Source organism: Pollicipes pollicipes, unplaced genomic scaffold (genome assembly GCF_011947565.3).
Source record: "Pollicipes pollicipes isolate AB1234 unplaced genomic scaffold, Ppol_2.1 Scaffold_4740;HRSCAF=5597_pilon_pilon_pilon, whole genome shotgun sequence".
NCBI classification, from domain to species: Eukaryota; Metazoa; Arthropoda; class Thecostraca; order Pollicipedomorpha; family Pollicipedidae; genus Pollicipes; species Pollicipes pollicipes.
In genome coordinates, this window is record NW_023596545.1 from 28451877 (window position 1) to 28464455 (window position 12579).

At 47.1% G+C, this 12579-nt stretch overlaps 1 protein-coding gene across 1 annotated transcript; it reads left to right on the forward strand.

Annotated features, from left to right (window-relative positions):
* The first annotated feature begins 8294 nt into the window (after positions 1–8294).
* LOC119098160 (histidine-rich glycoprotein-like) lies at positions 8295–9053 on the forward strand. The gene has a single exon (XM_037221090.1). It carries the CDS (start codon positions 8295–8297, stop codon positions 9051–9053), a length of 759 nt encoding a protein of 252 aa, XP_037076985.1.
* The last annotated feature ends 3526 nt before the right edge of the window (positions 9054–12579 follow it).

Genomic DNA, 12579 nt, shown 5'->3' on the forward strand with positions numbered 1-12579 from the left:
CTCCATGCCATGGCTGTGACAGATGGATGGGCTGCGCTGCTGTGCTGAGAGGGGTTAGTAACCATTAGTGGCATTATTTATTCATGACATACCGAGTTACGGTGTGGGTTAGCTAGGCTCACTAATCGCTAACGTAGGGTGGATTGTGGCAGTCTTTGAGAGCTCGACTCTGTGAAGGTTCCGTTCTGAAATAAAAAGGCATGACACCCAAGCACTCATTGTACCAAATAACGCGACGGGGAAGCAGAAGATGAAGGTACCGCTTAACGCCTACCTTGCTGACGGCCCTGACCGCCTTGCCGACGACTCTGACCGCACTGCCAACGGCTCCGGCCACCTTGCCGACGGCTCTCTGGGCCTCCAAACACCACACGAACTGCACCGCTCCACGCCGTTCACACATTGCACCATAACGCGCCCATCTTCCAACATGAGGCGCAGCTTGGAGGGGAGCGCGGCAGGCCAGGGTTCAGCTGCGACAGGCGCTCTCCACGGCCTGTGAAGTAGTCGCGCCCGCCAGCATGGGGTCGAGGGAGTCGCCAGCATTACTGCCGGTCACCCGACACTGGTGATGTCATCGGAGCTCAGAACTTTGTTCGCTCGTGGCTGTTATAAACAAATTCGGCTTGTCGGTCGGGCACTGTCTCCCCTCAGTAAATATTTTGCAGGGGGAGGGGGGGGGGGGAGAGCAAACAGGGCGGGCGAGCTAAATTACTACAGCTACACTGCACACAAACCACATCTTCAGTTGTGCTTTGAAGTGCCATACATTTTCGAGAATTGTGCACATAAACAGACGATCTCTAAAATCTCAGTACTGTATCGCACCCAACAGTCACTAATGGTGGAAGAAATTTCCCAGAACGGGAAACTCATATTTTACAGCAATATCTGAGCAATGTGAGACAATGCCAGTAATTATTACTGAAACTCAGTAAACTTCCTGTGTCCACCACTGTAGTACAGGACACCTTATTATATTGAACAACCGTTACGAAGAACATTTCATGAGCAATTTAACCTCTAGACAATCCTGCCGAGGACTCCGATGTGCATACATTAGCAAGAGAGCAGTTAAGATTTCGATGCATCTTGACCATTGCATGTCATTCCCATACAAAATGCATGCAATGCAATTCAAATGCAGTAAAATATTCGAAGAGATGCTCTTGCCAAATATATGAATAGAAAACATGCAGTGACTAGTTGTTGAGCTTTTTAAGGAATTGTTGAAGTTCTCAACTCGAAATCAAATCCCTCAGCCCCAGTTAAAATATCTGTACACAAATCGGTATCAGTTCGGACACCACTTTGAGCTTGGTCAAATCTGACACCACCACCCCAAACGTAATCAGAAGAGCCGCCGGCTCATCGACACGCGCCGCCCCTGGTGAGGCCAGTCAAGCGTCAAGTCACAAGGTCGCACGTGGATGATAGCCCAGTGTATGGCAGTGTTTTTAATTAACTGCCCTGCATTCGCATCAACTGCCCTGCCAAAGCCGGTTCTGCAGCGGGAAGGAATCTCGGCTGTTAATGAGGGCAGCACACGGCAGCAATGATCAGCACCTCACGTCTGAGCCGCTGGTGGGCCAGCGCCTGGTGCTGTGACGGCTAATCAGCTGGCCATCTCTTAGCTGCCTTCTTTGATGATATATCTGTTACAGCGAGAATAAAAATCCTAGATTTGCAAACTAACTAGGGAATTTGCAAACTTCCTGGGTGGTCAGAGAGTTTCCAAACTCCCTAATGAGTTTACAAGTTCCCTAAGGTAATTGGAAAACAGCTTTATTTTTGCCTGAATTAATGTGCGTGCAAATTAGCAACTTTTGTCGTTGAAAAAATCCACATGCAAGCAAACACAAGCGGGTAAAAAACGCGAAATAAGTTTTCGTCCCTGATTTGTATTTTGCATGAGCTATCAGATTGCAATTTATTTGGCCGTATATCGTCATCCAAAAACCCACATTTGGGGGGGGGGTAGAATTGTCGAAATACCGACATGCCCATCCAACCATCTAATTGGAGGGATACAAACGAGCCATCCCTGGTGCGAGAAGTGTTAGATCAGGACATCACCGCTGCTGTGAAAGCCCCGCAGGCGTCAAACAGTTTTCCATGACACTTGCAAGGAGTTGAAAGATGAGTAACGAAAGTGCCGGGAGCATCAGGCGGAATAGGCGGACACGCTGGACGTCATGCGCTGATTCGGACCACGGCCCGATCCAGAACCGCTCTGCCGATGGCGGACGCAGGGAGCAACTTTTGTGACTGGCTTCGCTGAAATAGTGAGCGCTGATATCGGCTGGTCAGCAATGTTTTCGAACGTCATGGCGGATAATGATGATAATGATGAATATGATTATATAGTGAATATGGTCAAGGCCGTGGGGATGATGCGCTTCGATGGCTCCTGCACGCAGCGGCAGGGCGACGCCAGTGACTACCCAGGCGTTGAACAACGAAAAATGATACTGAGATAAAGGTCGATCTCGTGTCACCTCACTTGTGTCTAAGAGCCCTGTGTTCCGTTCAAAGTTCAAGGATGGACCAGTCCTTCGTCCAAAGGTATCCGAAAAATCAAGTTGTCCCAAAGTTTCCATTCATTTATCATATGACCATTACCTTCACCAATAACCCCAGTCACCACTCACGTCGCTGCATTCCCTTACTCGAATCGATTAAATGGAAAGCAAATTATCTTAGGCAAGTAATGTGCACCTACATTAAATAAGTTGAGATGCGTGCCAATTTGCAACACGACACAATTCTATCGGTTAAAAAAGTTCCAAAGATTTCTGTTCTCGTCCGTCCAATTTACAACTTCAACTCTGGAAACGTTTGGAATTACAAAATTTGAAATACAATCGGCACCTCTAGTCCAGACTTCGTCCCCTTCCCCTCCACTGGTGATGCCCGTAAATGATGCAATGCAACAAGTTGCGATGACGCAATGCAATGAATGATGCATGCAGTGCAACGAATTCAAGCGGAAAAGCGATGCATTACTTCACCCCCCCCCCCCCTCGCTTTGTGTTTCTCAAAGGATGTACGCAGTTCACTTTGTGTTGAACTGCAGTTTGTTTTGACAGTTGCAATGCATTGACATTCACAATGAGTTGTAATTGTTAATTTTTGCAATCATATATCAAAATTCATTTATTTAAGCAGCATAGTAGTCATACTGTACGACTGCAACGAATCAACACAACATGCATCATATGGTCTCAAGAGGGGCATAAATGTTGATTAGCTTAAGTGCAAGTTAACTTATTTGGTTTTTTAAGATTTGATCCAAACCATTTGAATGGATGGATTTCCGGGATCAGAGCTCACGCCTGGCAGTTCAGTACCAGATGGAGCTGTGTTGCATCAAAAATGATACAGCGTCCGCCAGACTTAATGACGATGCAACAAAAACCTAGCTGGTGACAACAAACAGTTGGACGGTGCATGACTTGATGTGTCGCTTGAATAATTGGTAGCGAATAGTTTGCTTGCAGCAGGCAAAGCCACGAGACTTTTTAACGTATGCACCGCTATGACGATGTTGTGTGCATGGATTGCAAAGTCACATGGTGTGTCTGTCCGTTTTTATGTGTCTGTCTGTAGGTGTTTTCTTTCCAATGCCAACATTTATTCGAATGCCTACTAATGCAAGTAAACATGTTCTATCAGGGGGAGTAGGTGCGTGCCTTGAAAGCGCCACTGGTAATCACCATTGTAGTGCAAGGGAATCATATAACCTAGGGTTGTTACGATTTCCCTAAGTAGTTTGCAAACTACGTTGAGTATTTGCAAAGTTCCTGACCAGCCAGGGAGTTGACGTACTCCGTGGTAGGCCATGGCGCTTGCAAGTTCCCGTGTTCCCCTTTTCACTGCAGTATATATGTATATGTACATGTCCGATGTATGTGCCTGCCCAAGTTGGCAAGTGTCGGGCATATGATAGTATAATATATATATATATATATATATATATATATATATATATATATATATGTATATATGTATGGATGCGTATATATGTATGCATATATATGTATATTTATGTATATAAATACATAGATAGATAGATTGATATACAGCACGCAACTGAGACAGTCTCAGTAAAGAAATGTAACTATGGTTGTTAAGCCAGTCATGCACGTTGCTTTAAAGAGAAATTGTATCAGTGCTTTGTCTTTGTCCTGGTGTCTGCTAGACCACAGATTATCTCTTACCATTGAAAGGCATTCCTTAAAATGCAAACCGCTCTACAGGAATGGTTGGGTATCAATGAATATATAAAGCCACGCTTGTTGTGAAATGCTTCACCGACCCGAATGGTCACGTGCAGTTCTAAAAGTGTTTGCCTCTGACTTGCCAAGTCGGACACGTGAGGATACTTCCGTCATATATCCCGCGACTATGAGACGGCCGCCTGGGTGACTTGATACATCACAGTCTGCCGGCCAACTTCGCCAGCTCAGATGGCGGGCGAAACAAACAACGAGCGCAGCTTCTAGGATGTGAAGCCCCGGCTCCTGGCACCGCAGCGCCCAGGTGTGCAGCATTCGGGTGTGCAGCACTCTGGTGTGCAGCGCTCAGGTGTATAACACCCTGGCGTGCAGCACTCAGGTGTGCAGCACTCAAGTGTGCAGCACTATGGTGTGCAGCGCTCAGGTGTGCAGCACTCAGGTACGCAGCACTCAGGTGTGCATCACTCAGGTGTACAGTACTCTGGTGTGCAGCACGCAGGTGTGCAACACTGCAACTACGAAGGGAGCTGCCGTGGCGCGCGGTGCGTGGGGGGACACGTTGCCGTAGCTGCGCATGCCTCTCATGGTCAAACAGGTCGGAGTCTGATGTAGCCGATCTCGGTCCGGTGGTCATCCTTGGAGTCCTACCGGGGTTGGCTGTAAAGATGCGAGAGCCCAAACTGGCAAACATGTGCCGAGCACGACATGGTGTCCGAGGTGCTTATCGATAGCTCTTATCGAGAAAGTGGGACAAAAAGTACCGATGTACTCCATGTATCGACATATCGATGTACGAGCATGGATCAAATATGATAGGCGGAGTTCTTGCATGTGCGACACAAGTTATTATGTCGGGTTTACATCATTTGTGGCAAGAAAACGGCACAGATGCTCTGACTCTACATTTGGCGCTGTCCACCAACCCCAAGCGATTACGACCGTTGGACAGAGTGCAAGGTGTAAGGTTTCGTGAATAAGGTTTCATGTACCCAATCCAATGTTAACCAAAGCTATTGTGAATTCCTCTGGCATCGCCCACTAGATGCCCATCCCAACTTCATCCAACTTTCCGTTTACCCAGTTCAAAAGTTGACGTTTTAGTTGTGACGGATAAAAAAGGCTTTCTGTCACATTTTCTGATAATTTGACCCAAGATGTCAATGAACAACATGATACTGTGGCAATTGTGGCGCGGTTGAATGTTGATTGAGTTTAGGTACATTGTAATGAACTGATACCTTCTATGACTTAAACATTCAGCATTTTTACCCTGCTGGTGTAAAGCTATTAGTTGATGCATGTAATTTTAGAAGAAATGGTTTGTCTTTTGAGATAAGGTGGAGGAGTGAATCTTTGGAGCATTGTGGTGGGAGATAAATTTGATTTCCATCCTCTTACTTTTCATTCATAGTTGAAAACTTCTATCACATTGTTTAAGATCTACTTTAGTGCATTATAAATTCCATTGTGCAGATAATTTGATTGCTGCTCTCTGAGCAACGCCAGTGGCGTTATCCAAACAATGCTATGTATTATATTACACTAACATCCCATTTTATACACATTTTATGTATGGGTATACAGTTTAGGTGAAATAATAAAATATGCACTGCAATGAATTAGTACTTGCGGGTTATTGACGGATCAGCATCGTGGCATATCGGCCTAGATCACGAGCTGGGCGGGGCGGACTGGGCTGCGGGCTGATGTTTGAAAAAAAAGCTGCGTCCCTAGCTCAGACCCAGAGCCGGGAGCGGAATGCAAAACAAAGCCTGAGCCTGATGCCGTTGTGACCTGAGCCTGGTACAGAGCCAAAGCCCGAGCCTGGGACCGTGTGATCGGGCGTTCAACACCTCGCACCGAGAGGTATCGATCACTCCATCCCGAGCATCCCGAGAGGTCACTTCGTCACTACACCCCGAGAGGGGCCAGAGAGGTCAGGAGGCGTCTCGAGCTGAATCTTCAGCTGAGAGAGAGAGAGAGAGAGAGAGAGAGAGAGAGAGAGAGAGAGAGAGAGAGAGAGAGAGAGAGAGAGAGAGAGAGAGAGAGAGAGAGAGAGAGAGAGAGAGAGAGAGAGTAGGTTTCTTCCGCAGGGACTGCGGACGACACCTGATATGTTTTGAAGCCGGTTTGTTTCAAATGGTTTGCACGGGTAGCTTTAAGCTCATAGCATTGCCAGTGCGGCCCGTCGAAGGTGCTCCGAGGGCATGCATCCCCCGGAGCATCGGGCAATTTCGCCACCGGTCTTTTTAGCTATGCGGACTGCAAAAGAAACCGCTCACATTGTGCGTCACGAAGAGTTAAGAGGCGGCCAGCCAGCATTACATGAAAGAGCGAATGACTCGTGGGTCAAGCCGACGCTGATATCCATCCCGATAATGCAATCGGTTAAAGCGTCTGCCTTCCGATTCACCCGATCGTGGCCGGATGAGTTCGAATCGCTTAATGTGCCTGCTTTTTACCTCGGACTATGCTCACGATCAGGCGGTGTGACCACGGCGCACACAGCCCTGGTCAGCGAGGGCGCTGCTCTCAGGAGGCTATCCAGTCAAAGGGTTTGGACGAAATTTCAACGGAGCGTTGTTCTCAGCTGTAATGTATTTGATTTAATGTGGCTGGAATATACTCCCGTCTCACAGGCATCCACATCCGTACACCACACTTAACTCACGGCTTATATCCCGGTGAAGGCAAAGCAGCTCTTGGAGGGATGCGCTCAATCTCGATTGCATTGAAGTCTCATAACATGGAGGCAGTTTATAGATGAAGCATGCATCAAGAGCTTCTGAGATGCATAGTGGTAAGCGGGTATAGCCTGAGCATAGTCCCAATGAACTATGCGTTCTTGCCAATCTCAAGCCGATGCAGTGTCACTCATGTGCTGAACATGAGGATTTTGATTTCAAGAGACATTGGAAATTTGTATCTGTATACGTGACGGTTGTCGCTCTTAACTTCCAGAACATGCCAATGCTGTGGGGTGAAACATGGGGTGAAAGTTACTGTTATCTCATAAACAAAGTCTTGCATAACAAAATCGTTCCGATGTATCCGTTAGAAGTGGTTGAGACAATAAAAATGAACCAACCACTTCTCAATTTTTTCTTTTGTAGATGGACGGCATGGGCGGAACTTAGCTACTAAGCGTGCAAATGCATCCCAACATTTCAGGAAGTCAGTATGAGGTCACACGGAATGAACGTATAAACGCTCTATTTCCTTCCCTGCATTGTTCGTAAACTTTCGCCATTAGCTGAAACTTACTGCTGTCTAACTTGGTTTCCAAACTGCGTGAGACATCCCACTCGCCTCCATGAACTCTAACCACTTGCTATTTCTGCCTACTCCGACTCTGAATAATTTGGACTATGCCAGTCAATGCACATAAATAAATTTTGCACGTAGTGGCATTTGGCCTGACCTTGCATTTGACATTGAACTGATCAAATGTGCCCCAAACTGTGTGGGGCTGCTGGAATGGTGATCCTGCAGAACCCTTCCACGGTGCGCTGGGCCTCACTTTTCGCTCCACGCGCCGGCCTTGCGGTTCACTTACACATGGGTCTTCTGGGACAGCACACCCTAGGCATGCCAGACTAGTCAGCGCCATATCCCGAGGGCACGTCCCGGCTCTTCTCAAAGAAGTCCCGGAGGAACCACGTTGTTACGGCTCTGTGCGTCGGCTCTCACAAACCCTCACCAGCTCTGTGCGTCGTCTCTCACCAACTCTCATCACCTCTGTGCGTCGGCTCTCACAAACTCTCACCACCTTTGTGCGTCGGCTCTCACCAACTCGAGCATTATGTAGATAACGCCCATTCCACCTCGAGCATTACATAGCGCTCATACCACCTCGAGCATTACACGATGTCATACCACCTCGGGCACTACACGATGTCATACCACTTCGAGCATTACACTATGTCATACCACTTCGAGCACTACACGATGTCATACCACTTCGAGCATTACACGATGTCATACCACCTCGAGCATTACACGATGTCATACCACATCGAGCACTACACGATGTCATACCACCTCGAGCATTACACGATGTCATACCACTTCGAGCACTACACGATGTCATACCACCTCGAGCACTACACGATGTCATACCACTTCGAGCACTACACGATGTCATACCACCTCGAGCACTACACGTTGTCATACCACCTCGAGCATTACTCGATGTCATACCACCTCGAGCACTACACGATGTCATACCACCTCGAGCATTACACGATGCCGTACCACTTCGAGCACTACACGATGTCACACCACCTCGAGCACTACACGATGTCATACCACTTCGAGCATTACACGATGTCATACCACTTCGAGCATTACACTATGTCATACCACTTCGAGCACTACACGATGTCATACCACTTCGAGCATTACACGATGTCATACCACCTCGAGCATTACACGATGTCATACCACATCGAGCACTACACGATGTCATACCACCTCGAGCATTACACGATGTCATACCACTTCGAGCACTACACGATGTCATACCACCTCGAGCACTACACGATGTCATACCACTTCGAGCATTACACGATGTCATACCACTTCGAGCACTACACGATGTCATACCACCTCGAGCACTACACGTTGTCATACCACCTCGAGCATTACTCGATGTCATACCACTTCGAGCACTACACGATGTCATACCACCTCGAGCATTACACGATGCCGTACCACTTCGAGCACTACACGATGTCACACCACCTCGAGCATTGCATAACGCCCAGGGTGCAAACAACCACTGCAGCTGACGAGCCCCTAAAACCCAATAACTAACGATAATGCCCCATACCATCTCGAGTATTACACAATGCTTATTCTCAGTGATGGTTCTGGAGGGGGGGGGGGAGGGGGCACGGGACCATTGCCCCCCCCCCTTCCTAAGGCTAAAGGAGCATCAAAATCTGGTGGTGTAGGAGCACAGGGATCCTGATTTCGGGTCCACGTAACTTTTATTTCCGAGACGTACCTTAGTTTAGGGGCACCACAAACGGTCCCTAAATTTTGGAGCTCAACAGACAAAATAAAAGAAAATTACCTCTTAATTAGATTAGGCTGAATCCATCGGCTCATTCCTGCGGAAGAAATTTTACCTGATTAAAAATAAAAATCCGAAAATAAATTGGTTGAAATTTGTAGACTTCTTTGTAAGGGCAGGAGCGGGCACAAAGTTCCAGGGGGTTCTTCAATGCAGCGTGGCCCCTCGCTCGGCGAAATTCTTGTTTCGTCCCTACTCATACTATCTCGAGCATTACCTTATCCTCATACCACCTCAGCAGTCACGTAGTGCTCATGCCACCTCGAATATTGCATCATGCACAATGCCCGTCTGGATGCCTGGTCTTACATGCCTGCAGCAATGTAAGATCCAGAGGATTATTGCAAACATCAAATGACAAAATCCAGTTCATGTAATCAAGCACACTGGCATCATTCCAAAGCCAATTAGCTGACCATTCATCACGTTTGTTTGGACGTGGCATAGTTTTTATATTCTCTGTCGTTCACGACTTTTGGGGCCGGAGCGGCCGCAAGACACCCGCGTGAGCTAGACTTGCAAGGTTAACGGCAGAAGATGCAAGCAAGCCGCCGCCCTTTCATAAGCACGCAAAGCAAATATTCAGTGGCAGTCAAACGAACCGCATCTGAAAATGCAGCGCAGACTTAATTTAGGACAAGGAGCAGCCCACCAGCATGGACAAAATACCTGACCTCAAGGAGAGTATTTGCTTTAAATGGAGGACAAGAAGTTCGGATGAGATCGATCTTTTTTCCGAACGGGGCCCAACGGTCACCTCAGACCTTACGTACACTCGGGTGTGGACACAGACAATATTGTTTCGCGTATTGCACGATGCCCATGTGTGCTGCTCTAGCTGAAGAAATTTGCATTTATGCTGACAATGTGGGTTGTAGCAGTTTTACTTTTCACAGAACGTCGCACTTGGTATTTTACACGGGATCATTTCAGAGCCGTATGCGAAGTACATTCCGTAAGCCGTGTTGCCATGATGTTTTTCATTAACCAAACAAATTTATCAAACACCGGCTTTCAGAAATTTAAGCGATCAGCCTGCCTAATCAATTACTGCTGCATTGCCGCTTACATAGTTAGGCAGGTTATGATGTCGGTGAGTATAATTGGGAGCCCCTGAAACGGACTTCTGTTGAACACCACCCTGAAAACTCTCACTCTTGAAGGGCAGAAAGCCATCATCTAATGTCTTCGCGCAACGAGTGGAAAGGCGTCATGACTGAGCAGAAGTGTGACAAGGTGTCATCCTCTCCGGCGATGCCGCTGGAAGGGCAGCGTAGGCGCTCAGGTATGCCGACATCCACTGAAGATCAGCTAAGGCAGCAGCAGTATCGGATGCCACAATGGAGGACAAACCAGACAGGAAAGTCGTAGTGCGAAAACGCTTATTATTGCTGACTAATGTATTACTGGTGATGTCTGCGCTCGCGCTTGTCTATCACGCTTGCAACTTGCTATTTCAATCAGTGAAGATACCATGGTATCACATCCGGTCTGATCAACAATAGTATTCTGCATTGAACAAACAAGTGATGACCCACGGCACATTTGGTATCTATCAAGGCGACACCACCCTCATCTTCTAGGGCAAGAGTTTCATGCCATGAAGTCTTCCACATTTGAAGGTATTGAAGGAAACATCAGATATAATGAAATCAACTGACCTGTAACTATTGATGCCTAATAAAGTGAAAAAGCCTGTTCTGCACAACACAATTTATCTATTTAGGAAGTATGCTGTTCAATAAGTCATTGGTTGATAGCGTTCTGGATTGCGTTTCGCCTTAAGGTGCCGCCAAACCTCTTGAAATTGCTACATGCCCGTAGTACTTCGAACTTGTCGAAAGATGGCAGCACTCGCCAACATTGTTTCCGGAGGAAAATCTTGCTACGTGCTCGTGTTTTGGCCTTTTTGTGATGTTCTCACATATTTGTCCCTAAGTTTAAGAAGGGCATGGCCTACATTGGTACCTCGCGCTGCAATATCAAATCATGCATCACCTGACGTTCTGAAGACATCGGACACCATAAATGATCCTAGAATAGGAGTATTTCAAGGACATCTTACCATCTTGCCCTCAAAACGTGATGATGATTACGACAGCAGCCGTCGGTCAAGCGTTGGTCTGTCACACTGGTGGCCTGATAATGACGCATCAAGACCATCCCGTCCGATCAACCGGCGAGTATTTTTTCAAGGTGGAGTTTTTGCGTACTGTTTGTGAATCGGTCGACATGGCGGCTAAATATAACGTCTTATGGTGCCTAAAATGCTCTCTACTATTGGCGCTGAGAGATCAGAGCCCGAAAACATAACTCCGGGCAAACAGCGCAGCGCGTGCGCGCATCCGTCACAAGGGCTGGGCAAAGAAAGATATACAATTGCAAAATTGTGCAAGTTCAAAAGGCCAGGCGGTAAACTAAGACTTCCAGGCGACGAGCTCCACTCCGTGGTCAAGATGGTAACACGTGCTGGACTCGTATTCCAGCGGCGCTATAGATGCGAGTTACAAGGCGGGCGCCTTTTTGGCCTAACTTACTTGAAAGGTTGTTGCAATCCGGCCAAAGAGGTCATTCTGTCCAAGGGCGGTCCTAGCGTAGCACTGTAGGGCACGTAAAATCCTGCCGGCTTGTCTGGCCCGCAGGATACCAGAGGCAAAATTTGATGAGCTAAATTGATAGGTGACGCATTGAGGACACACGCAATCCAGATCTACTTATCGTTTCTCTGAACACGAAGCCATCCACGTGAACTATATTAAATAGATCCATGAAACTAAAAACTCAAGGTTGACATATAGGTTTTTACTACACTTTGTGTACTTAGCACCTCATCCACCATCTCGCAGGTCTGGACCAGAGGTGCCGTTTCCTGGAAGCTCTTGCCAAAAGTTCAATCCATTGTCCACGGACAGACCAGCTGGCCGTCTAAAAAGTGGCCAGAACTTGTAATTTCCAAGTTGACAAAATTGGCCTTTGGTCTCAAAAGCAGCAGCCGTAAAACAACAATCTAAAACCGGTACAAGCTGCGAATGTTGGGAAAATTGCCGCTGGCGTTCCCATTTTAATATGTTAGTCTGAGGAAACTGGCAATGTATGCCACAGGGTTTCTTGAGGGTTTCTATCTTATGTTTCAAAAGTTGTGTGCTCTGGTGTACTATACAACAGTTGGTTTATGTTCCAGAATCAAGCTGATTTGTGAGCTAACAATATTAAATGAGCTGAAGTGCATACCAATTTTCAATAGGACAGAATGTCTGTCCAAAT